A 27,068-nucleotide genomic window follows, 5' to 3' on the forward strand; every position below is an offset into this window, starting at 1 on the left:
ACTGCCTTGACATGTCCTCAAACAACCTTTGCTAACTCTAAATGTATATGGAGCATCAAAATCATTCTTTCACCGTAAGAAACAGCAGGCTTTGGTGAACAGTCATGGGAATTTTCAGGGCTCTGTTGCAATCCATCAAAAAGATATGACGAGAGAAAAAAGTGCCTCATTTCCAGAGTTTGAAATCTGAAGAGATCTGAGCGAGGGACAAATTTCCTACTCTCAAATATATGCAATTCATGGCCAAACGGTAATAGGTGAGAAAAAAATTCTTGAATTGTGAGCATCAGGTGTGTCTGAAGATATATTGGCACAAGCCTCATGTCTCAACTTTGTTTCGTTAAGGAGATATGACGATTTGAAAATGCCTCTCATTAAAGAAATCCAGCGGTGATTTTGAACAAGCTCTCCATTGACTTTCTATGGAGAGTTTTCAGACTTTGTGTTGCTCTGAGGAGATTTGCCAAAAATCTGTAACTCCCACAACAATGATAGTGACATTTTCTGAACGCCAGCAAAAATACCTACGTTTTGATGTATAATTTGTGTGGGTTGAGTGGAAATTGAGCGAGTAGCAAGAAGTTGTTCAGACATGAAGAGAAAATTCAGAACAGACCAGCCCTCACTCTGAGTTAATTGCATAGCAACCATAGCAACGCATGTATTTTCTGAAAAATCACAATTTTGCAACTGAAAACTTAAAGAGGCATAAAATTAAAACGGTAGAAGATCTGAAAAAGCTGAATCACACAGAAATAGCCCAATAATCTGAGAACATTTTAAAGTTTGAATGGAGTTCCTAGGTGAAAGTATAAGGAAGTAGTTAAGTTTCAAAAACAAGCAAGTTTTAGCAGAATTGTGGAAGTTTCCCATTCATTTCAATGGGACAAATTAAAGGAAAAAAGTGTAATATTTTAAAAAGTATAATAGTAATAAACACCAAAAGTCATTGCCGGCATTAGCAGAAAGAGCAGAACAGTTTAGAGTTTGAACGGAGAAAATCGGCTGAAAACTGAGGGAGTAGATAAGTGCCAAAAAGTGTACGGAAGCAACTGGAATATAGTGGAATAAAGAATAAAGAGAAACAGGAACTCAATAGTGTGGAAGCCCTATTAGGGCATCCACACAATAAAGAATAAAGAGAAACAGGAACTCAATAGTGTGGAAGCCCTTTAGGGCATCCACACAATAAAGAGAAACAGGAACTCAATAGTGTGGAAGCCCTATTAGGGCATCCACACAATAAAGAGAAACAGGAACTCAATAGTGTGGATGCCTCCAGCATCCACACAATAAGAATAATAAATCCGAGAAATAGTAATAAGTGTGCCTCTTGGCATAGGCACACTTAACTAGAAAGCGAAAATTTCAGAAGAAATATGCAACTGCCAATGAGTGTAGTTTGCCTTTAATGTGGTGCAATTAGTGCAGGTTGCCATTTATAACACTAGAGGGAGCAAAATGCAACATGAGTATAGTTTGCTATTTATACCACAAGAGAGAGGGAAATGGAATACAGCTGATTTTCAAGTTCAAGCAAAGTAAGCTGTATTGTGATCTCTGCTACATGCAGTGCAGCATACAGAGATGAGAGAAAGATGCTCCAGTTACACGATTACAAAAGAAGTTAATAGATATAAAAGAAATAAAATAAAATATGTTTAAGTCTCAGGTGTTCAAGAGAAGTTACAATTTAGATTTTACAGTTTTGAGTCGTTTAAAGTGAACAGTTTAGCAGATTGTAAACCAAAGTAAGTTTTCTTGGTAGAAAAAAAAAGTCCATTAAGCGGTATTCAATTTGTATTTCAAAGGTATTTTAATGTGAAAAGGGAAAATACCACATGCAAATTATGAAATTTCCCCTTCTGGGACTTATAAAGGTATCTTATCTTATTCAAACTATATTTTGTACAAATACCATTTACAATAATGTATTACATTTAAACATGATATTTAGATTGTAGTAAACAGCAAAGCAATATAAAATAAAAAAGGAAAAAGAAACCATTCAAGTAACTTTATATTAGGAACCGAAGAGTAAGGCAAAAGTATAAATAAAAAGCATACAAGCATTAATGTATATAGATAAACCGAACAATCATATGACCCCCTATGAGCAAGCACTTTGGCGACAGTGGGAAGGAAAAACTCCCTTTTAACAGGAAGAAACCTCCGACAGAACCAGGCTCAGGGAGGGGCAGCCATCTGCCACGACCGGTTGGGGTGAGATGTAAACAAATCAAAAACTGTCCACAGAGCTACAGGGGGCACACTGTGATCGCAACAGCAGCCATAGAGGGAAACAGATTAGGATGTTCTTTCCAGTACTGAAGTGGGTCGCTTTTCTTATGTGTGCGTTTTTCTCTGAGAGGTAGGTCTCCACTTTAGTTTCTGCTGATGAGGCACTCACGGATACTTCTGAATAAGGGTCATTTGCAAGCAAGAGGTTGGCTGACTTTGCGAAAACAGCTAGAAACAGATAAAAGTAAAACACAATTTCAAACAATAAAACAAGAGACATCACAAAGCGCAGCTCTTCAGTTAGCCAAGTGCCAAGTCATGAAGTTCTAATAAATAATTGCAAAAACAAATGTAACTTTAGAACTAAATTACCCAAAACTAAATTAAAAAGGAAGTAAAAAAAGAAATTGGCTTAATACTGGTGTCTTTTGATGAGGTAAGTTGCCATGTGAGGTAAAAACCACACATGGCTGTAATTTGGTGGCCTGTATATAGTTCCAATCAAATCATATAGTTGGCTTAAATGGGTTTAATACTGGTGTCTTTTGATCACTGGACTGTATATAAACCTGTTGTACAAAAGGTGCATTTTAATTTCACTATACCTGCTCATCCTTGTAGCTGGTTTCTAGAAGAGTGGCACAGTTTCAACATCAGTGTAGGGCTTCTCCACTGCCTTCACTGGACAGAACACATCTGAGGAGTTTTGAATGAATGGATGACTTAATGAATGGATGATATTATAGTTTGTTTCAAACAATATCAATATCAAATGTTACAATATAAAGTACGAAACAAAAACACAAATCCCATCAGGTGCAGTTGCAGTCTTTCTGTTCACGTTTCTGGTCAGCTCTTCAATGGATGAGAGCACATCAGCAGTCTTATCTATCAGCTGCCACTGGTGTGCTGTCACTGTTGCTGGTAGAGTGTGCTCAGTCGCAAAGACACTAAGATCACGTTTTTGTTGCAGTAGGCTTCGCACCATGTAGAGGCTGTTGTTCCATTGGTCTGGTTATAAGAGAACATGATTGACTTTATTTTTGTGCAAATTCAGTTCAGAGTGTATAGGAATTAATAATAAAATAGAAGTACATTAAAGAATGTTACAAGAGGACTCACCCGACATCTTGCTGTAGGTGCTGATATCCATATTTAGGTCCATCTGTATGACTTCTACTCGAGAGTAGGCCAATGGAGAGTGTTTAAATGGCGTACAATCTTCCTTTCATTGGGCAGGGGCTCTGTCACGCTACACTGAGACAGCAGGTCCTCATTCACACAGGGTTGAAAGGAGTGGGCGACACAGCTCACACGTGGCAAGTCCATATCCCTCATATCACAACCCCATTTATTGTGTTATTCATTAAAACAAAATGACTGCAAGGGTAACTGTGATATGTATTCAGAACACCTGATTGGAAGCAGGCGTATGGCTGGGATATGTAAAGGTGATCAATCAATGCATGTTTTTCGGTGGTTGCAGCAGTAATAAGTTGTGCATATCCTCTTGACTGAAACAGTTCATGGATGGGGTTTTTTCCTCTGCTCATAAGGTCCTCATTGAAGTCTCCACAAACAATAACTGGTTGGTGATTCATCATTTCCAATGAGTCCAAAAGACATTGCATTTGTGGTAAAAACCTCACGTGGCTGTAATTTGGTGGCCTGTATACAGTTGCAATCAAAGCTGTGACTGGCGATTCAACCTTGACAACAACAAATTCAAGGTCAGTCACATTTTGCAGGTATTTTCGGGACTCTGCTGTAAGAATTGTCTTGTAGTACATTGCAACTCCACCGCCATTTACCTTTGCCATGTCTGTATGGTTTGTGTAAGAGACGTGTCTGTTGCGTGTGGCCATGTTGTATTGTTCCAGCTGGAAGTGGGGAGAAACAGATGATCCAGACAAGTGTGTTTCTGTTATACATAAAACATCAGCAAGGCTGAGTTCATGGTGGCATCTCATGTCCTCCATGTGAGTTGGGAGACCTTGTGCATTGTGATGGATAATTGTCAACGTGGGGACTGTGGGAACTACTGATTTTAAGAATTGCAACAGTGGTCTTGCATTCTCAAATGATGCATGTGTCATATTTTTGAGTGCATCTGTGATGGCAGGATCAGCATAGATTTTCTTTTCATTAAAGTCTGTGATGTACAGTCCTTTAAGTGAGGTTGTGCGGCTGAGTGCAACATAGGCAATTCCAGGATGAAAAACACGCTTCAAACATACTACTGCTGACTCCATTGTCATGCCTTGTACTTTGTGAGCTGTACATGCAAAGGCCAACTTCATTGGAAACTGCCTGCGAACAACTCCTTTTTTACTTGTGCATTCTTCACATTTCTCAATATATACCAGGTTGTCTGAGGATTGTATTTTTCTGTGAAATTTTTGCCCAGAATTTTGATTGTCCAGCGTAAGTCCAATGAGATTCATAGTTTTTGGTCCATCCTGTGTGGCTGTCACATTGTTTGTGATTGTTCCAAATGTCCCATTAACAAGCCCATCTTCAACATCCAAATTTCTGATAATCATAACACGCACTCCAGGTGCAGCTTGTATGTTATCAGGTAAATCTCTTTTGCTGTCTTTCATCATTTCTGCCAGGAGGACCATCTCACCCGTTTGTGGGTCTTTTCTGTAGTCTTCTACCTGAATATTTATGATATCAGAATGAAGAGCAGTTACAGTTGATGAATTGTGTTTGTCGACCTCTTTGTTTGTAGCATAAATGTGTAATACATTAGATGGACAGTCTTTTATGTCATGGATAGCCTGTGTGAGCAAGGCTTTGTCATCGGCTTCAAGAGAATCTGTTTTTTGCTTCACTCTTATCCTGTTCAGAACTTCAGCAAAAGAATGATCATCTTTCTGTTGCATGATTTGTGTCAGGTTGACCATGTGGAAATAGTCTTTCCAGAGATCAAGGACATTGTCCTCGTACACACAGAGTGGTTTGGCTTTTCCAAGGGGTGGCAGCTGGTAAAAGTCTCCAACTGCAAGGATAGACATCCCACCAAAAGGTTTCTTGTTTCCTTTGATCTGCTGAAGTCTCCAGTGGATGTAGGCAAAAAGGTCTTTAGAAACCATAGATATCTCATCAATGATCAGAATCTCTGCATTTGAAAGTGAAGCTCTCACTTCATCCAGTGCATTCCCCAGTCCCTGATAAGGTGGTTTTTAAAGATTTTGGCAGCTTTAGCAGAGAGTGCAGTGTTTTCCCAGATATGTTAAAAGCTGCAGTGCCAGTAAATGCAGTCAGCAGTACTGCAGGGTAGGACATGTCTGCTTGGTCATGGAATCTGGGGAGTTGGTGCAAAATCTTTGTTACCTCCTCATATATACACTTGATAACATGTGATTTTCCACAGCCAGCTCCTCCAGAAAATAGAAAATAAAAGAACTGCTCAGGACAGTGACCCCACACAAGTTCGAAACACCACTCACGGACTGTGTAGAATATGGAGGCTTGGGTTTCATTCAGACTTTGGTACATTTTTCTGACAAAGTCTGGGCTCAGCTTTGACGCTATGATTGCTGGCATGGCTCCACTGCTGCTACCACTGACTTGGTAGTCAGGAACAATGTCCATTTCATTTTCGTCAGTGTCATGTCTGGATTGTCGTTGGGCAACACACTCTAAACGATCTACTTCAACCTCAGGTGCAAAGGTGTTCCATGCATTGATAAGTGGGCCTTGTTGTTCAATCTGTTCCAGTGCCCTTTCCATTGTTTTGCCATGGCTTTCATAACACTTTTTGTTAAAGGTAACAATTGGTCGTATTGCAAAACCATATTTTCGTCCACTTTTGTAGAACTGTTCGGATGTGGGGTATTTTGTGTTTTTAAGGTCATCATTTGATCGATGTGGAAAATAAAGTTTTAGTAGTCTGCTATAAAACTTTTCTGGTTGTGTCTTTTCTGAGAACCGAGGATATCTGATTATTGCAGGTTTCCCTCTTGTTCTTTTTTGAATATAACCCATGTTATTCAAAAGAGGGATGGCATTTTTTGACTCTGTTTGACGGCTGTAGAGAATCCTGTACTCTGAAGCAAATTCAGCCAAACACATTCTTTCAAACTCAGGTGTTCTGGGTCTGTTTGCACATTTTTCTGGCAATCCGGACATCCACACATTTTCAGCATCTGGTGCCATGCTCTGCAATCTGCTCATCGGGAGACTCATTTTCAGGGCATCATCATCAGCCTGTATGAACACCACACTGCGTGAACACTTTTTTAGTGGCAGGCTGCATGTCCTTGCCACGGATTCGTGGGCACTGACTTCTCTGTGTTTAGCATATGCCTGCATTATCTGTTTCATTTCATCTCTTTCATTGACATTGGACTTTTTTACCTCCTGGATGACTCCATTAAGAAATTGTGTCATCTCAAATTCGGGTTTAGAGACATAAGACATCATGTACATCAGGCAGCTGTAGTCATCAATGACATATTGGATGTCCATGTTGGCATTCCAGGCCCTCAGCAGATCTGCATTGTACGCATTCACCCAGCAATCATTAGGTTCACACTTTAAGAGGATGACATGGCCATTGCTTAAATTGAAGACACAATCCAAGTATTGTTCATAAGTTAATTTGCATTTATGAAGCAGCTCAGACAAGTCTTCAAACGAGGAATTTGGGTCATAGAGCAAATCTCTCAATGGCTGGAGTTTTTCGTTGGCCTCTTTCTGTTTTTTTGCGAGAGCCATTTGTCTGTTGTTTTGCTTTTGTTTTTCGTTGGTGCCTTTCTTACTTGTGCTATGCTGCTTATCATTGTGATCATCATCATCGTCATCATTTGGGCTTGGGAAAGTGATCATTGTTTGGTCTACGGGTAGTTTGGGGAACCCAAACCTACATGACACATTACCTTTTTACAGGATCTAGAGTGATTTCTGCTGTGGACTTGAACCTCAGACACAATTTTGTGAAATTCATGATCGGCATTTTGGTCAGGCATCTTACATGTTATGTACTTGTCAATAAATTTGTACACGTGATCTTCAAGGTCGCTTCCAAATTTAGGTGCATCTTTGACCCAAACCAGTAAATGGATATGAGGGCTACCTCTGGCCTGAAACTCCACTCAATAAAAGTAATCTTCTACTTCACCGATGGGCTGTGCCGGGGACAGGATCAGTGTTGTCATTAGTGCATCAACTCTTTTTTCAAACAATCGCATCACAGTCACAGGGTTGCTTCGGAGAATTTCACACTTTGTGTTCCAGTCAAGTTGTGAAAAATCCACTTGTTCACCTTGTTGAGTTTTTATGACCTCAACAGCCTCAGGCCATCTCATTTCAGCAGCTGAAAATGTCAGGAAAAAAGTTGGCTTTCCTAACTGTCTGACCATAGCATGGAGATATTTCAGTGCCTTCTCCCAATAGGCTGGAGTACCTCTCAGAGGTTTCATGAAGCGTGTTGCATCTTTGTTATTTATCAGTCTTTCCACTTCGTCTTTATTTTGAAGCATTCTGTTACAAATTCTACGTCCATCCTTGGTGATTGCCTTACCTTTGCGCAATTGGATGGACATGCTGTTTGTAGCCATGTGTGTTTCTGTTACAAACTGTGCAAAGAATAGGTAGCTTTGGTCAGTTGCAAACCGTGTGTCTGCAGAGAACAGCCGTGTATTAAAATACTTGCTTGGGGACAGTTTAATTTGTCTGGCTTCATCTAATGTGTTCTGTCCAGTTGGGAACTGCACAGGAAAAGCCATGGCTTCAAGTTTAGGAACAGAGAAGAAGCCAACAGGTCTATTTCCTTGGGCGGGTGCAATGCTAAATATTCCTTCACCATATGATAAAATTTCCTGTGCTATATCTGGTGGTTGCATACAGGTGTCTAGAACAAGACCAGGGCCCTGTTTCAGAAAGCGGGTTTAGAAAACTCAGAGTTAAAAATGATACTCAGGGCTGAGTAACCCCGAACTGTTCAACTTGGAATATTCGATTTCAGAAAGGCTGATAACAATTAGTTCAATCAACGCGGAGTTGCTTTAACCCCAAGTTAAGCGCGCGCACGAGGATACATAAAGCCCTGATTAGTGGAGCACAGATTAAGCGAGTCACCATGGAGACGGAGGGAAAGAAGGTGCGGTCAATGTATTTTACAGCGCTTGAGGCCGAAATTCTGATGGCAGCATATGCCGATAACATGCAAATTTAGCGGAAAAAAAGTAACACAGCCGCAGCTGCAAAAGAAAGGGAGCATGCATGGCAAAACATAGCCGACAGAGTCAATGCATGAGTGTTAATTTAAACATTGATCTAGGGATTTCCACCCATTTAACACGTTATTTTATCATATTTCATTTTATTTTTTATTTTATACATTTTATTTTGTGATGTGAGCGCAGGTGCAACCCAACAGGCCCCAAACGTTCCTGGCACCAAGTAAAAATGAAATATAAAAATATAGTCCAAACAGGTAAGGTGTAATTGTATTATGAGCCATAGTGCTTGGTCTGTTTGTCCTATGTAAATCAATTGCAGTTAGAGGCTACATTAATTTTCTTTCTGTAAGCACTTGAAATTATCTGAGCACATTACAAGTACATATTTGCTTACTCTGTATGCTCAAATGTGACCCGTTATAGCCAACAGAAAAAAAGCGGAGGCCCGAAAAACAGGTGGGGGCTGATGTTATTCAAATAAATCTATATTTTATTTGAATAACATCCTCAGGCCTTATATGAGCAATATAAGGCCTGAGGATGTTATTCAAATAAATTATAGATTTATTTGAATAACTGAAAAACGGTAACGTTCACACAGAAAATCATCAGGAAATGATAAAATGTCCAAACGCGCTCTAATCACTCTCTCCCGGCGGAGAGCTCTGCGGAGAATTTGGGCTTCAACATCTACTGGCTCTTCAAGGAAGGGACACGCCATGTCTGACATTTCCTACAGTCAGGTTTCCGACAAAGACGCGGAGACAGTCAGGGTTAGTTGAAGTAAACCTGCTAGGGGGCAGGTTAGCTTCATGGAGTGTGTCGTCATAGTAACTCACTCAGAATTAATCTAAACTCGCTTTGTGAAACCGAAAACCCAAAGTTTTCGTTAACTCAGGGTATACTTACTCAGAGTTTGCACTAAACCGGCTTTCTGAAACAGGGCCCTGGTCGAAGTTCTTCCTTTTCTTTCTCCATATCTTGTAATGGCTCTCCATTTGATTGTTCAGGCTCCATTAGTTCGTTTACATCATGACATAGCTCAAGCATTCCAGCTGTTGTATCCTCAGTGGTTCTTCTTTCTGGTACAATTTGGTGGTCGAAGTTTCTGGGCAGTGCATCTTGAATATCTGCATCAGCAGTGTCATGTTCCGTCTTGATTATCTGATTATTTGTGGGATCAGCAAAAGTAGCTTCATCATCAATAGATACATCTTTGTATTCTGAATGCATCTCTTTTAGCTTTGATAATCCTGCTAACACATTCTTCATGTTCACAGTGTAGAAGTGTTGGTATCCTTTGAATCTGATGTGTCTTTTCAGTTGTACCTGCAGGAGCTGGGCTTCATTGCTAGGTCTGGGAAGACAGTTTACTATGGTTTCCACATCCGACGGTACATAAACAACAGCCCCATGTACGGCTCTTTGCTGTCCTTTTGGTAATGCAATGATTTTGGCAAACGGGAGAATTTTAGCAGTCAGTTGTCGTTCTACTACATTTAATCCACTCAGTTCAAGTGGAATGGGTGCTAGTGCTAAATTGTTTGCTACTGCGATAGATGGCATCTTGCCTCTTTGTAGGTGGTTGTCACACCTACAAAAATCCACTCTTCCATTCTTTGTTTTGGGAAAGTACAATTAGCTGAGCATTCCCTGTCACAAACATGGACAAATTTTCCTGTCAAGCAAGTGGCAACAATGTTACTATTATGTAACATACTTTGATCTTTTGCGGTGTTTAACTTGAATAGGAAACAGAGTTCTGTGGCACACTGTACAGACATGGGTGGGTCCTAACTGAATTGTTTCACGGAAAGCTAATGTGGCTGCTTGCATCACACTGTTCACTACAAGCTGGGGCTGTGCTTCAGACTGTGGACCCTGCTGGAATTGTGTTAGTAGTCGTCTGTATTTCTTCTTTATTCTCTGTGCACACAACTTTTTATAAATGGCGAAAGATGCAGTGGTAGCCATTTTGTGTCTCTGGTACTGGGCACAGCGCTGTATATGGTGCAGTCTGAATTGTGAGTCATTGTGATACCTGGCATGAATTGATTTTTTTTGTTTGTGCCTGTAGTTTGGATCAGATGCATATTTTGTTCTTATGTATGCCCTCTTCCTTTCTCTGACATGATCCTCTCTGTATTTCTGGCCCATGTATTTTTTCATTCTGCTTCGAAAGTCAGCATCTGTTTTGTACCTGCGGTTCATGTATTTTTTCTGTCTGCTTTGAAAGTCAGTATCCATGTTGTACCTTTGGACCAGATATTGCTTCTGTCTGCTTTGAAAGTCAGTATCCATGTTGTACCTTTGGACCAGATATTGTTTTTGTTTGGTTTTAAAGCTGGCATCCGTGTTGTACTTCTGAACCACATATTTTTTCTGTCTGGTTTGAAAGTCGGGATCCGTAGAATATCTTCTGATAATGTAGTCTCTCTTCTTTTGTTGAAAATGAGGATCACTTTGGTACTTCTTCACCTTGTGGGCTTTTTTTACTCCTTGAATTTGAGGATTTGCATAATAATTTTTGTTTGATAACAGTTTTTGTTTGTGGTAATGACAGTTTAAAGCATATTGGGTTTTCAAAGTCTGTAATTTTTTCATTCGAAATTCATGACAAGTCGCATATCGTTCCTTTTCGTGCCTTTTTTTGTAGGTCTTCTTTGCCACTTCATCAGATGAAGATTTATCTTTAGGTTCTACATTCTGCCTCTGATTTTTTTGAGCTTGACGACTAGCTTTCCGACGTCGTCGTTTATTTAATTTGCACACATTCCTTGCTGTTTCTCTTTCATTATTAAGTTCAATATTTTCTTGTTGTTCTTTCCTGATGTTGGTTGTTGGATTGACAGATGTTTCAAGCTGATGTTCACATGAAGCCATTTTGTCTTGTGATGAGTTTGAAGTATTTTCTAACATTGTCATGTAGGTTTGGGCTGATTCTGGTTGAGGCACTTGCACAGTGGGATTTGTGATTTGTGGTTCATCATTTTGTGGTGATGATGTAGCTGTTGCTTCTGTTGCCCGAGTTGACTGTGCAGGCTGTTCGTTGTGAGTGCTGACTCTTTTGAAAGAAACAGGCACAAACTCATATCTTGCATACTTGCCTTGATTTTGTAAAAGGTTATGCAGGTGGGTGATCAGGTCATACACATTAGTGAAAGTGAGCATGACTGCTGTTCCATTTGGCTGGGGTAAACCTGCTGCACTTCTTGAATGTGAATCAAATAATCCATACCTCCCAGATTTGTCACGGAAAACTGCAATGCACTGAGGTGAGACCATGAGCAAAGCATAGTTCACATCTGTTGACAGACATACAAGGCGACTAGCAAGAGGCAACCACCACTCTTTTCTTTGAGGACTGTTCTCTGCTGCTTCCAGGTATCCATAACTTATGTCAGCCATTTTCACACTGTAGACATTTATGTCAAGCACCTTATCAAGTTGGGCTGGTATTCCTCATTAAGGTAGGCCAGGAATGTGAGGGCATTACATGTGCACTGATGATTTCGAGAGAATTCTGTGTACCTTTCATCACTTTGACAATGAGTTGCACTGACACACCAGAAGTGCTGAACTGCGTTGCTCTGTAGCTCCTCTGTCAGTAGTTCTTCATTTATGTTGTGGAAAGGCTGATCAAGGAATGGTAAAGGTGACATGTTATTGTTTAGTATTTAATGATATGCATTTCAAGGTTGAGCAAAAACATATGTAACTCTTGGTACAATGATGTAAGACATTTTTTAAGTGGCAAGGGTTGTATAAATTTAGATTTTCTTGTAAAAGCATTTTTTTTTAACTATGGTAAAACAATGAAGCAATGTTCAGGCAAATTAAGCAAAATTATATCACTCCTCAATCATATTACAGCATAATCTAAAGATACACAGCATCAGATAAGCCAGAAAGAGACAGGCAGAAAGAGTGTGAAAGGAACAGTGAGAGAGAGTGAGAGAGAGCAGAGGTGGGAAGTAAAAATGACAAATATTTTAGATATCTGTAATTTGCTTGAGTGCTGTTTTTTAATGACCTTTTACAAAGGTCATATCTGTACCTTCTGCTCCTCATATTTTCAAAGCAGTTAATTACTTTCCCTATAACACATTAGCTGTGTCCCCAAACGTCGGCTGCATCCTTCGGAGGACCCAGCCTTCGCGGTCTACGTGGGCCGGGTCCTTTGAAGACCGAGAAGGCCGGAAGTGTGAGGCTGTGAAATGGGACGGTCTAGCCTTCAGATTTGCGTCACCACTGTCTTGGTGGAGTTTAATAAACTCGGCTGTCTGCTCCTTGCTATCTAAAATATAACAGGACACTGGCAAAAATTCTTGAGTGTTTGACGTTTATTCAGCTGTGTGAAAATCCCACCCAATGGATTAATAATGTTTTATTTAATCTAATAATCTTATAACTTTGATCTCAGCCAAACCGATTTACTCCGGAACAAATAAAACACCGGAAAAAGGCAAACAATTAAAATTTTAAGTTATCCGAGTGACTTATATATCATGTTTAACCTGGGTAGTGAAAGAGCGGGGGTCTGAAAACGATGAAGCCGGGAGTCCACTGCTCTTGCCGGCTGGAGTGACCATTGACCCCTCCGGCTTGCTATCGAGCGGGTGGGTAACAAATGTCTCCGAAAACGTAGGCGCACTTTTGCAAATATACAATGTCTTGATAAACCAAGCAGATATTTGTAATTTACACAGCTACTTTCTCGCCTGAAAATATGTTTAAAGTTTATTTTGTGACCCAGAAAGATTAATAAGACTAATTTTAAAATTTAGTAGCAGCCGCCATTGTTGGCAGCTGAAATTTGGCTGTGCCGCGCTATGAATTCTGGGATATGGTTGGCCACGAAGGTTAAATTATGCTCTTAAATCAGATGTAATTCATTCACTGATTTCAGATTAAACCAGATGGTTCTGTACATGTGACATAAAAACACATGTTTCATAGTTGTGTTACATTTTGTAAAGAAATTACACAAAATTCAGTTACAGGTTAAATGTGATAGAAACAGAATACACTGACAACCATCTTGATAAAAGATGAGTGTCACGAAGCCATGTCTGTTTTTATTTCACTGCTTTTCACTGTGGATGTCAATTTATCTGAAGCTTTAAGTATAAAATGGTATGAAAGTTTTTTTCTGAACAATATATATAGAAATAGATAAATAGACAGACAGAAATAGCTGTTGAGATGTCTGCATTTTAGGAATCTGATGAAAGAAATTGACAAATGTACATGTTTAGTCTAACATTTTAGTATATTTAATACGAGTTAGCAAGCATACTTAAGGTGAAAGACTAAATATCAACCCCGGTGATTATATAGCAAAGATCACATGTATACTAATTGCTTAAAGACATTTGTGGGCATACCTTTTTAGGTGGAGAATTTGATGCCGTGTGGAAATCATCAGTTGCCCGGACTCGTTTTGCTGGTGGACGAGTGTCTGAAATCTGATAATGATTAATACAGTTAATCAAAATTATAAAACCTACTAACAGATTTGAAATAGAGTGTAACACTGGATACTTTAAAGAAAACATGAAACAGTAGTGGTTACTAAACTTACAAAGCAATAAAAAAAATTCCAGCTGTTTGCATAACTACTAAGAAATTTGAAAGTGAGTGTAACTTTAGAAACTTTAAAGAAAACTAACAAAAGCGATACAACAAAATTCTTGCTGTTTGCATAATGCTAACATGTAACCATATATCTTTAACATTTAATGGTAATGTAACTGTCCACTATAAATCTTTAATGGAGGAATACTTTTTTAAATTTACCTTGCTGCCTGGAGGACATAAGGAGGTGGGTCTCTTCTCCGTTTCCAAGGACAACCTGGCTGGTGCTGTCTGCTAACCCAGGAAAAACAGTATATAATGTTAAGACATTAAGTGACCTGACACATTAATTTCACTTTAAAATGCAATGCATGGCATGAACTGGAATGCCAGTTGGGTAACATTACAAGATAGAAATGGTCAACTGTATGGGTAAGTGTTATAAAAATATATTGTATGTGCTCACTACCACATCAGAATTGCCTGTTCAGAGCTATAAAAAAAACCCGTTGTCATATTTGTCTTTTGTTTTGGATAGAAATTATTCATTATATCATTTCATGTAAATGCCCTGCATACCATGCACTGTTATGCCAGTTGTGTGACATTATAACAAAAAATCCTAAACTGTATGGGTAGGTGTTCTTAACTGTCTCAAACGTGTTTCGAAAACTGTTCGACTGTCTGTGATCACTACCATATCTTCATTACCTGGTCAGATGGAAAACTACTGACTGCCTCATCTTGGTTATGGCCAGTGAGCATTGGGACAGCAGGATCGACCAGGTCAACTGGTTTCCAGTGCTTCTTTTGTGCCTGGGATCTTTTATTTTTTCTCGGCATCTGGTAGAATGTCAGCATAAAAACAGAATATTAATTATTGGCATTTCAAGCATGTGATCAGACCCAGCTTTCATTATTAGTCAAGCATAATAACCAGGTAGCTGCATTGGTAGCCAAAAGACTTTACACTGAAGTAAATGGACAAACAGTAAACGAATCAAAATTTCTGATTTATACTAGCAATTTGTTATTTTAACCCTCTGGTACACATTGATAGACAAGATGACTACAAGAACAAAAAAAATATCTCTCTTTTCTTTAAATAGACATATTGATAGTGTCACTACCCGGTCTTAAGGCTTTGTTAAGTAAGGTTCCATAACAGTTTGTATATTGTAATTGGGAAAGTGATTACCTTGAAAGTTGGGAGGCAGATTTGTTGACCACGACAGTTACTCCGTTTTGGTGTACAGTAATGGGGAAAGTAATTACCTTGCAAAGCTGGGAGGCAGCGTTGTTGCTGGGGCGCTGGTAGAATGCCAGCAGCAAGCAAACCCAGATGTTCACAGCTCACAGTTACCACCTCAAACTTTTCAAACAAATCTTACAAGAACATTTGGCAAAGTGATTGGCTTGCAAACCTAGGAGACAGTCTTGTTGCCCACAACAGTTTTGTTATAGAGTAATTGGAAAATTGGGTACCTTGCAAGGCTGACAGGCAGTCTCGTTGCTGGGAGGCGGTCTTGTTGCTGGGGCTCTGGCAGAATGCCAGCAGCAAGCAGACCCAGATGTTCACAGCTCCTACTTAACACCTTAAACTTTTCAAACAAATCTCACAAGAACAATTAGCGAACTGATTGGCTTGTAAAGCTGAAATGTAGCCTTGTACTGTCTGGTTTAACTTTCCTAGTCAAAGACAAAGAGGAACTTCATTGTTTAGAAGGGAGTAAAAACACTGTACCATCGAATCTTAAAAGCTTTAATTACAAACAACAGCTCTGGAATAAAATGGCATCCAACGCTAAACACACACCTATTTTCTAGATATCAGCAGAACACACACATAGAAAATATAAAGGGGGGGTGGGCACTTACCTTGGCTGAAGCAAGAGTTGATGTATTAAAGGCTGCTGTAGTTAACGCCAGGGAGAGGTGGTGAAAAACTACGCCAAACACAAGTTTATTGTTACGGAAGCAGCAACAAAACTAATAAAAGTTTTAATTACACAGCCGCTAACTACCTTTAGTGTCGTGATCAACTTCACTAGCGAGAGCGAGGCGTGAAACGCTAGTACAGCGGAACTATTGTTTCCGACACAGTGACAGTATACCGTCGCCTCTAACTAGCTTTAGCATCGTGCCGAACATCACTAGCAAGAGAACTCGCCCAGAAACACATAAAAATAAATCACTTTCAAAGCTAAATTTTAAACCAGAGGGAGAGAGATACGCTTACCTTGTCAAAGCTTACGCTGTCTTACCGAACACTTCAGAAAAGCACGTTCAAAGGTCAATTTCAAACCGGAGGAGGGACGGAGAGGCTTACCTATGCTTAATATCCGCTAACTAGCTTTAGCATCGTGCCGAACTTCACTAACGAGACACAAAGAAATCGCCCAGATACACATAAAAAAATCACTTTCAAAGCTAAATTTCAAACCAGATGAAGAGAGATACTCAAACCGGAGGAGGGACATGCTTACCTATGCTCAATATCCGCTAACTAGCTTTAGCATCGTGCCGAACTTCACTAACGAGACACAAAGAAATCGCCCAGATACACATAAAAAAATCACTTTCAAAGCTAAATTTCAAACCAGAGGGAGAGAGATACGCTTACCTTGTCAAAGCTTACGCTGTCTCACCGAACACTTCAGAAAAGCACGTTCAAAGGTCAATTTCAAACCGGAGGAGGGGCAGAGAGACACGTGCCGGTCAAAGCATACGCTGTCTTAGAAAATCACTTCTAAGGTCAATTTGAAACCGGAGGAGGGGCAGAGAGACGCGCGCCGTTGATAGTGTCGTCATTACATTAATCCAAATAAGGGTAGTCAGGCCGTACCACTCCCAGCATACCACTAGAGAGAGCCAACACACCACAAATGAAGTTTGAAATCTGTTTCTATGGGACCAAAAGGTGAATCTTTCCCATGGGCCTAGAAATGGGCCAAAATTTGCACTAAAATCTAAATATTTAAAAAAAGTATAAAAGTCATAAACACCAAAAGTCATAGCATACTAGTCCAGATCCAGCCGCACAAAATGATATAACATATGTAACCCTTGTCTCAAAACTGTGGGGCAGATAAGCGCGGGAATATTTGCACTAAAATATTAATATTTAAAAAACTATAAAAGTCATAAACACCAAAAGTCATAGCACACCATTCCAGACCCAGCCGCACAAAATGATATAACATATGTGAACCTTGTCTTAAAACTGTGGGGCGAGTTACGCGCCGAAATTTTAGGCGGAAGATTGAGAACTAGAAAAATTTGCATTTCCTGCGAAAATGCTGTGTGGATGCCTTAACGCTGAAGCTGTCTGCTGAAAAGCTGAAAAAGATGAAAAGTTGCAAAAAGTTGTATGGTGCTGAAAAAAAAATGTCACCCTGAGCAGGAGTCGAACGTGGCCCTCCGGGGCTCAAGGCAGCGACTCATCTCACTGACCCAAACTCACAAAGGAGAGGTGGACAGACTGACAATTCTGCTGAAATCAGCAGAAGCTGCTGAGAATTGTGCTGATAAGAGGTGAAAAGGCTGAAAATTTTGCAGAAAAGAGGTGAATCAGCAGAATATCTGCAGAAAAGAGGGAAAGAAGCAGAACGTTGCGCTGAAAAGAGGTGAATGAGCAGAATTTCTGCTGAAAAGAGGCAGAAGGTTCTGTATGTAGAAAAAGAAACACTGTTGAACCATGTGTGAAATAAATAAAGAAATGAAATGAAAGAACAACCTGGTTCTGCTCAAATTCACCAATCAGAGGTACTGCCTCTGTCTGCTTCATCAGGCTGTGTACTTCCCAGATAGCAAGACGACATTGAATCTATGTTTATTTTTCATCCGAACCGTCGTATACGGTCGGGGTTGAAATGCCAATGTTGTAACAACATTGAAATACTGTGGTAAACCGACGGTCTTACTATAGAGACGTTGTAACAATGTTGATTCACCGTTGTTTTTTTGTCATTGATATTTGATCTATTTATAGTCGACCAGGTGACAACAACAACAACGTCGAGAAAACGTCTATTTATAGTTGACGATCATTCGGCTCCGGTCACCATCAAAAACCATCGATTTGTAGTTGAGCATTAAATTGCACTGCAACTGATCGGGTATAAAGTACCAGAGAAAGTAGATTTATTGTTCATTTGTTATCAATGACTTGGTCTAGTTCACCAGCTTTAAAAAATCATGTCTATGTGCAATTTATGTATAGTTGACTGGGAAATTAAAGCAGCGATCACTTGGACTATTCCGCAGCACCTCTCTCACATTGGTACATCCCCCCAGGTATTCATTGTCTTCTACAGTACAGCGGGACATTTGATTTACTCTCAGCGGAATTGACCGGAGAAGGCATCAGTTCATGCACTGCACTGGCCTGCACCACGATTAGTATCAGGTAAGAATGAATGATTTTTTTTCCCTACTCGTTATTTCCATGTTTGCATTTGAATAACAGTAAAAAACTCGTTAATGTTGTACATTAACGAGTTTTTTTACTGTTATTTACGTTGCTCCCACAAAATGTGGGAGCCCGAAATTGTGTCTACTTCTTGCAATCCGGCAACAAATAAATTGCACTGCGAACGAAGTATATCAACAAAGAAAACATTTTTGTTTCATAATTTCTTCGTTATATTCCCTTACAAAGCTAGCTTTAACGCTTCGAGGTTTCCTTTGTTCTTGCCGTCGCCTCGGCGCTTGACCCAGACTTTCGCTCTGTAGTTGCTTAGTACTACAAAAAATTCTAAATCTGTGATATATGATTGATAAACGTAAAGTTAACTGTATAAACGTGTTCAATGACTTTGTTACTTTTGATGATTGGAGAGCACCCGCTTCAATTCGCACACGAAAACTTTAGACTCAGTTTGAATGCTCACGCAGCATGCCCACGTGACTGTACGTTGCACGCGTACATGACTTTCCGTTTGTGCCTTGAATAATGAACAAGGCTACGTCCACACGTACCAGCGTATTTTTGAAACCGCTGATTTTTCTATGCGTTTGCACCTTTTGTCCACACGTAATGTATGTCTGGCCGTACATTGTGTTTGTATTTCCAGGCACATTTCACGAAGCAGAACGCAGTCTTCAGAGATATCCACGTGAACGCTGTGATACGTCTGACCTTCAGTCCGAAGAAGAAACCCAGACCAGTCTTAAAAGAAAGCACAAGTAAAACCTTTTTATTCACAAACATATCTTTGATTGTTAAGAATTTATAATCTTGTCTTTTGTACATATCTGTGGTGCTTGCATACTGCAATATCACCACATAATATAGTCCAAAAAGTGGAAGTTTGTAAACTTTTTAAAAATGCAAAGTAGTGTACACTTGTGCACTTCAAAAATTCATTGTATACTGTACCTTCTTGCACGTCTCTGTTTCCTGTGTGTGTTGTTAGAAATCAAACTAACTTTAGGAAACAATATGCCAAAAGCATATTTACAATTACTTAAGACTGTTTTTAATTTCTTTTCTTTAGACCAAATCCCCTGTACACATATACGGACTCAGAGGATGAGCAGCCTACAAAAAAACGGTTTCCCCAGGCCCCTTGAGTGAAAATACCAGGTAATAAAATACTGTCTAGTGTCTGTGTACATATCTGTGTCTGACACGAGGAAACTTTTGACAAGTTGTCTGTATTCTTAAATACTTAAAAAATTATCTTTTTCTAAACAGCCCTCATCACTCCGCAGTCTGCCCCCCAGCCCACTGATAGCAACCATCATAATGCCCCACCCAGCTTCCGGCACCTTTCGCCACTCCGGGACAAACCGACACAGCTTTGCGATCTCGCCAGCATGCAGAGTCTGATGTCTTCCCTATAGATGGTATGCTTTTAAAAAAGCTTTAAAGCTGCATCACAATGTCATTGTACTCTTATCTAAAAAAAAAAAAACAATTTATACTCCTGAATGTCATCTTGTTGTGATTTTTTTTTTTTTCTGTAGATTCCAGAGACTCTGTGAGGCCACTATTACAAGGCAAGTTTGAAAATCTTGGAATTTCACAGTTTACATGGTACAACAAATATATGTGACAGGCAAAAACTAGTAAACACTTTTAGCAGTTACAAGAACTAACAAATGAATATCCAACAAAAGGGAATAGAAATACATTGTACTGCCAATACTTTGGTTTATTCTTTGTATGACTTGAAAATCAGGCTTTAGGGAAAACTAAATGACATGTTTCTATCATCAATTACATGAAGTAAACACACAAGCACTTGCATACACATTTAAGACATGAGACACGCTAATTCCATCTCATAAAATGTGTCTATAGGTGAGACGCTTTGCGTTGATTGGTGCTGCTGGACCACACTGGAGGTGCGAGTCCGCCGTGTAATGGTTTATGCCATTACAAAGGAGCTGGCCTCTGTACTCAACTGGGCAGGGGAAAAAAAACCAAGGACCAGACAAAGCAAATAAGGGCATTTAAAGAGACAGCGCTGTGCAGATGCATATTTGGTAAGTTTTAACATTTATTGTAGTTTTATGAGCCTAAAGTGAACAATAAAGGGATCAATTGATGTGCTGGGTGCGTTTCACATTTCCTATGTCTGGTTTTTGCTATATTACTTTGTCTTTCTTAATAACAAGACTTTCGTGTCCGGTTAATCTGGAGATGGAGTCTTTGGTCTTCGGCTTGTTTTGTCCTCGGGTTGTACACTTTGTACAGCCCGAGGACCCCATGTTTTCTTTTTTTTTTTAAAGGATACACGGCACACCATGCTAAGACATATCACATTTTCAGCTTATAGCTCTTTGGGAATCAAATGCAGCAGTTTGCTGATTTCCGCCTGGTGACTTTCATGTTTATCAGCCTAGGAGTTTACATACTTTCTCCCTGCTGAAGACAGTTAACAAGAGCTTATTCATGTGCTCTAATTCCCTTTTTTTTTGTCTTTGTTTTTTTGTGTGTGTGTCTATTTTTGTCCTAGATGGCCTGGCGCAGCAGGTAGGGGCGAACTCTATGTCTGAGTTGGTCTTTGCTCAAGCAGTCCAGAAATGGCTCAGATATGCTCCAGATCGTACGGGTGGCGCGCAGGACGCACATCATCCATCCCCATCCCGGAGTAAATAATAAAAAGTGATGTGAAACATAGAAATGTAAATAGGAAACTTTGTCTTTTAATAAAGTATTTTGCAAATGATACATGTCTATTGACCTTTTTTGTTTTTTTGTTTTTTTTCAATAAAAAGCAACTGTGCGAAAGAGGTGGAAAATCAATACCATAGCTCAACAGTGTTTCAGTATCAGAATCTGACATTGTTTCAATGTCAACAGTGTTAGTAGAATCAATGTCAGGTTTCAACATTGATTCAACATCAAAACCTGACGTTGTTTCAACGTTAAAAATAGGTGCAAGAGTGATGTTGAGTCAACGTCACACTTCACCGTTGCTTCAATGACGTCGCCTGATATTGACTCAACATTGTTTCAATGTTTCCTTGCTATCTGGGTTGTTTCTGCCATGGAGCGTTAACAAGAATCTGAGGTCCATATTAGAAAAGCTGCTAAAATCATAAAAGTTTGCAGAATTGTAATAAATTAGCAATATAAATTACAGGTCTGTGATAGTGTATCAATTTGTAGTGAAAAAAAAGAAACATGTGGACCAAGGTGGGATTGAATCCACGACCTTTGCGCTGCAGAGCCGTGTCATTACAGATTGCGCCACCTGGAAAGGGGGCGGCGGACTGAAAGACAGAGACTTGACCAGTCAGAATTAGATCGCGGTGAGAGGCGAAAAACGCCGTTTTTTGGTGTTACAAAACGTCGTGTAACTCAAAAACTATGTGGGATAGAAGCATAATTCTTGTACTGGGTGAATCAGCAGACTTTGGTGAACTTTCACTGTGATTTTCATAGCTCTTTGTACCTCCGTCGCGGAGATATGACGAGAGAAGAAACGGCTTCATTTCCAGAGTTTGAAGACTGAGAGAAGGACAGATTTCCGCCCCTCAAACAAACGTAATTCATTGCTCAACAGTAAGATAATTGTAAAAACTGCTTCCACTGTGAGTGTCAGCAGTGTCTGAAGATATATTGGCACAAGCCTCATGTCCTAACTTTGCTTTGTTAAGGAGATATAGTGATTTGAAAATGCCTCCTGTTACAGAATTTCAGCTCTGAATTTCAAAACCTCCCCATAGACTTTGAATGGGGAGTTGTCAGACCTTGTGTCACTTCGAGGCAAATTGCGAAAAAACGGTAAATCTCACAATAAAGATAGTGACATTGTCTGAAAGCCAGCAAAAATACCTACGTTTTGATGTATAATTTGTGGGGGTTGAGTGAAAATTGAGTGAGCAGCATGAAGTTGTTCGGACATCAAGTTTCAGAAAGGACCAGTGCTCACTGTGAGTTAATTGCATAGCAACCATAACAACGCATGTATTTTCTGAAAAATCACAAAGCTGCAACTGAAAACTTAAAGAGGCATTAAATTAAAACGGTAGAAGATCTGAAAAAGCTAAATCAGACAGGAATAGCCCAATAATAGAAACAGGAACTCAATAGTGTGGATGCCTTTGAGGGCATCCACACAATAAAGAGAAACAGGAACGCAATAGTGTGGAAGCCCTTTTAGGGCATCCACACAATAAAAAGAACTAGAAAGCGAAAATTTCGGAAGAAATTTTAAGTGTGCCTATGCCGCTGCTAATCAGTGTAGTTTGCCATTCATACGGCTGCTTAGGGCAAAACTCAGAAGAACAGGTTACAGTTTTGTGTAAAGATGAGGTTACTTCGTACAGCCCCGATTTGCACACGCTGTGCACAGAGGTTCATGAGCAGAAGTCCCATTGTACCACGGCAGACCCGACAATGTTTGCATGAACACGCTTTGAAGCATTACGTTATGGACCACTTTTCACACATGGTTGGTGTACCCACACAGCCAGCTGTAGCTTTTCAACTCACAGCCTGACACACACCCAAAAAACAGCCGAGAGAACACAGACTTTACGCCCGAGAGGCGTGATTGCAGATGCCGCTCAGGGGGGTCCACCTCCCCTGCAGCGGCACTGCAGACCACGCCCCGCCACACACATCAAACACGTAAAATAAATATTTATGCACGTTTGCATTCACTTTTTGTTATTTTTACACAGTGTTCTGAATGAATAACAATGGTCTACAGCCAATCTTGTGTATTATTATACAAACTTTGGTTGTAAGATTCAGATAACTATTTAATAAAAGCTAAATATTTTATATGAGAGTAAGAAAGAAAAGTATATCTTTGTGCCCCCCTTTCCCTGTTAATGCCCTACCTGGCCCCCTGGTAAAACCTTTGCTAGATCCGCCCCTGCACAGTTACCAGTTGTCAGCTACACAGAAAAGGATCTTGGTGTTTGTCTCTCAGAAACAGTTCACAACTTCCCTTCAACTCATTCATGTCACCTAAAAGGTAAACCTGTTTCTCCATCACCAGTTCAGCTCTGATGATTCAGTAATGACATCTCCTGGTTTGGACCAGCCGTTTTTACAGCTGTGGCTCCAGCAAACATCAGCTGATACCAGAAATTAAAATCAAATGAATTCTAACAACAGCTGATCAAGCTTAAACGTGCTACTGTTGTTTAGTGCGATAAACAAACAAGAGAGAAAAGCCGATCATTGATAAGTTTCATGATTGAAGTTGCAACAGGCGAGAGAATGACGGGAAGACTCCGCTGTGCAGCGTAACGACAGAATAAATCCAGCTTTGTGTCTTTTTCCATTCCACCTGAAGTCCGGGACAAACTGTGTTCCTTTTCAGCTCAATACGAAACGCGTAATATTTTCTCTGAATGCGGGACAATTCCGTTTGTACGGAACAGTTGGCAACTCTACGAACTAACCCTTATGAATAAAGTTCAACATCAGTAACTTAGCGCGCACACAGCTGTGTAGAAACTCCGTCGTGCTAGCTAGCATGCAGTACGAGTTATTGTAACTGATTGTAAAAAGTCAGCAAAACGAAAATAAACTATACGTAAACTCGGTTTATATCTGACCCAGATAGAGTGCAGTTCATAACTTCTTACCTGAAATTCAGTTAACCTGACACTCCGACCGGCAGCCGCCTTGGGTCTGCTTCTCCTCTGTTTGAGCTCCGCGTTAGCCACCACCGGTCGATCGGCGGCCGCCTCACCGCCTCGTATGTCTCTTTTTCCCGCATGTCCTTTCTCTCATACACCAGTGGCTAGCTGCCCTCTGTTGTAGCTCCGCGTTAGCCACCACCAAACAGCTCAGTTATTTTTTCCACATCGACCAGCATCTGGACAACCACCTTTCACTGTTTATACCGTTACTAAAATGAATAAATGAATCATCGGCCCATATAAACGAAAAATAAGTCCAGCTGAGACACAGACTCTTTGCGAGCGATCAGGGGGTGAAACGAGTGTCAGCCGCCTCACTGTAAGCCAAGCCGAATAGTAATAAGTGTGCCTCTTGGCATAGGCACACTTAATAAATCCGACAAATAGTAATAAGTGTGCCTCTTGGCATAGGCACACTTAATAATGAGCAGAGTAGAATAAAATTATTTGAATAACATAAATGTGAAAATCAAACAGTCTCCTCCTCTAAACTTTGTTTGTTAGGCAGTAAAACTTCTTTCTTTATGATTTTATTAAACTCTCCATCGAGTTTGTTTCCAACTTCTTTTTTAATGGCTTCAGATTTTTATCTACACCCATGACTGCCTTGGCTCTCTCTCTCGTTTAATGCATGTGTGTTGTCTCTCTCTGGGTAATGAATGGTGGCCCATTTATCTGACTGTCAGCCAGAAGCCCTGAGGAGGTGTGTCTCCCTCAGATCAATATCTCATTAGTTTAAGAAGCCCTGCCTCTGTGTGTGTGTCCTCCCTCCCTCTCTTTATTTCCACCATGCCTTTTTATCGTTTACACATCCATCCCCAAGTTTCACTCAGTGTTTCGTTTTTCTGTCATTCAGTCTGTTTCCATACGTTACAGTGTGTACTCTGACTCACCTGAACGCTAACAGACAAGGTAATGATGCCTGGAGCGACTCCTAAAAAGCACATTTATTAGACATTACTTGTTGCTTTTTAACACTAAGGTGTTACTTATTTACATTTTGTAAAAAATTAATGTATTACAGTATTTGTTATTTTTCATTTGCTTAATCCATGCTGTGCATCAGTTCCCAGTGAATATAAAATATATTGTCTACCATAAAAAGGACATACAAAAAGAGTTTTCTTCTGCTGTGCGGCAAAGCTCGTTGCCACAGCCTTTCACTCCATGTCTTTGTGGCCTTTGCTTTGGTGCTTGGAAAATGTGATATCATGCACATTGGATCTTCGGATTAAATTACTGTAAATTTCCAAACTTTAAACAGCAATTTAAGGTTTGCAGGAGTAAATAAAAGGAAGGAAATAATATAAACTGAAAACATGAAAATGAAAGGAACAGTTTAGTCAGAGTACAGCATCAAGTCAGTTAAACTCCTGGGATATTGATGTGGTCAGTTAGGAAGCAGAGGGGTTGTTAATCAGGCTGAGCTGCTTTGGTGGTAACGAAATTAACACCAGGCACAGTAGAGGGGCAGCAATGAGACAACCCCGAGGTCTGGGAGGAGATGCCCCAGGACACCATCATTAGGAGCATGCCTCAGTGTTGTCAGGCATGAACACCAATCGTACCATTTTGATTGCTACAGTGAAGTTTCTGCAAAATAGTCTCCCCTCCTGCATCATGTTTTCACTTTGTGTCTTTGAATGCAGCCCTCTATAGGCTCATCATTTCATTTCAACCAAACAATGTGGCATCCTTTTGTTCCCAGCACATTACCCACTCCACATCAGCATACCTATCCACCCTGATGTGTTTTCAAAGTGTTATATATATGCAAAATACTAGCAGGCAGGCCATACATGGAACGCCATAACCAAGTGGCTGACATAGTATTCAGAAACATCTGTGCCGAGTATGGCCTGGAAGTCCCGAGGTTAAAATGGGAGACGCCTCCCAGGGTGGTCAGAGATCCTGTGGGACTTCCAGATACAGACAGACAAACTGGTGATGGCTAACTAACTGGACATAGTGGTGGACAAGCAGAGGAAGACAGACTAGATGTAGCAATACCAAGTGATGGAAACATCAGGAAGAAGGAACACGAGAAGCTCTAGAAGTACCAAAGGCAGAGAAAGAGCTGGAGAGGGCCCTGGACTGTAGACTGCTGCTTTGCTGGTTACAGGCATAATTTCTCCATCAGAAATTTAATATTCACAATATAACTAACTATAACTAAAGAAATACAGCTTCAGGGTGTCATGTCAATGTACTGTTTAAAGATAATGCAGTTATCCATGTTTGGGGTACTTCCTACATATATCACCGGTATGGACAGCGATGGGGATTCGAGTCCTTCCAATGCAGTCTGAGAAGTGGACAGTGACAGTCGGTGTTAGTGGAATAAGTGAGGCATGGAGAATATAGTATAATTCATGTGCCAACAAAAAGCCCATTAGTCTTGGCAGCTTCAGTGTGCATCCTGGCATTAAAGTGGCATTTCCTGCTGAGACGGTGGTTTCTCCAATAATATTAACATTACATCTTATAAAAGAACACAGCTACACGCCTTTTACTTGCTATTTTCTCTGTGACTTTCTCATCAGCTACTTTTTATTTTGCTCCTATTTGCCTCTCATCTTTCTTTTCCTCTTCAGTCTTTTCCTCAAAGCCTCTCCAGCATTGCAGCTACCAGCCATAACTCTTTATGAGTGATTATGAGTATTTATGGCAGGCGTGCTCAGTGTTGACATAAAGCGCTCATGGGCTTTGCAGGAAGCTCCAAAGCAGAGGTTACTGAGAGCATCGGTCTGTAGAGCTTTATCCAGTCCAGGCTGATCCAGATTGAGAAACAAAAATCACGTACGAGTGCGTCTGAAAAGTTTAAAATGAAATCTAATAAAAAAAAACATCTATCCCATATTCATTCACAGTGTGAATATGATAGTAATTGTATGTGTTGAGCTAGGATAAAAAATACACAGAATTTATGCTGTATGAATAATA

General features: G+C 40.1%; 2 protein-coding genes across 4 annotated transcripts; both read right to left on the minus strand.

The window, feature by feature from the left end:
- Positions 1-3,064: 3,064 nt before the first annotated feature.
- Positions 3,065-8,125, minus strand: LOC109203110 (ATP-dependent DNA helicase PIF1-like). 2 transcript variants are annotated; one of them, XM_025910018.1, is made up of 2 exons: positions 3,364-8,125; positions 3,065-3,252 (listed from the first exon to the last, which is right to left on the minus strand). In XM_025910018.1, the coding sequence occupies exon 1, from the start codon at positions 5,337-5,339 to the stop codon at positions 3,576-3,578; it is 1,764 nt and encodes a 587-aa protein (XP_025765803.1). In that variant the 5' UTR covers positions 5,340-8,125; the 3' UTR covers positions 3,065-3,252; positions 3,364-3,575. The 2 variants fall into 2 exon arrangements, with proteins under 2 accessions (XP_025765803.1, XP_019217692.2); XM_019362147.2 differs by having other exon boundaries at positions 3,364-8,121.
- Positions 8,126-9,696: 1,571 nt separating this feature from the next.
- Positions 9,697-15,623, minus strand: LOC102082294 (trichohyalin). Of its 2 annotated transcripts, XM_025910020.1 has the most exons (5): positions 15,495-15,623; positions 14,721-14,852; positions 14,232-14,300; positions 13,820-13,900; positions 9,697-12,067 (listed from the first exon to the last, which is right to left on the minus strand). In XM_025910020.1, the coding sequence occupies exons 2-5, from the start codon at positions 14,850-14,852 to the stop codon at positions 11,858-11,860; spliced, it is 492 nt and encodes a 163-aa protein (XP_025765805.1). In that variant the 5' UTR covers positions 15,495-15,623; the 3' UTR covers positions 9,697-11,857. The 2 variants fall into 2 exon arrangements, with proteins under 2 accessions (XP_025765805.1, XP_025765804.1); XM_025910019.1 differs by lacking the exons at positions 14,721-14,852; positions 15,495-15,623.
- Positions 15,624-27,068: the final 11,445 nt, after the last annotated feature.

Source organism: Oreochromis niloticus, linkage group LG8 (genome assembly GCF_001858045.2).
Source record: "Oreochromis niloticus isolate F11D_XX linkage group LG8, O_niloticus_UMD_NMBU, whole genome shotgun sequence".
NCBI lineage: Eukaryota > Metazoa > Chordata > Actinopteri > Cichliformes > Cichlidae > Oreochromis > Oreochromis niloticus.

Excerpts from the sequence above, each read along its gene's own strand:
- LOC109203110 (XM_025910018.1), bottom strand. The coding sequence starts at position 5,339 with ATGGTTTCTAAAGACCTTTTTGCCTACATCCACTGGAGACTTCAGCAG.
- LOC102082294 (XM_025910019.1), bottom strand. The coding sequence starts at position 11,840 with ATGGCTGACATAAGTTATGGATACCTGGAAGCAGCAGAGAACAGTCCT.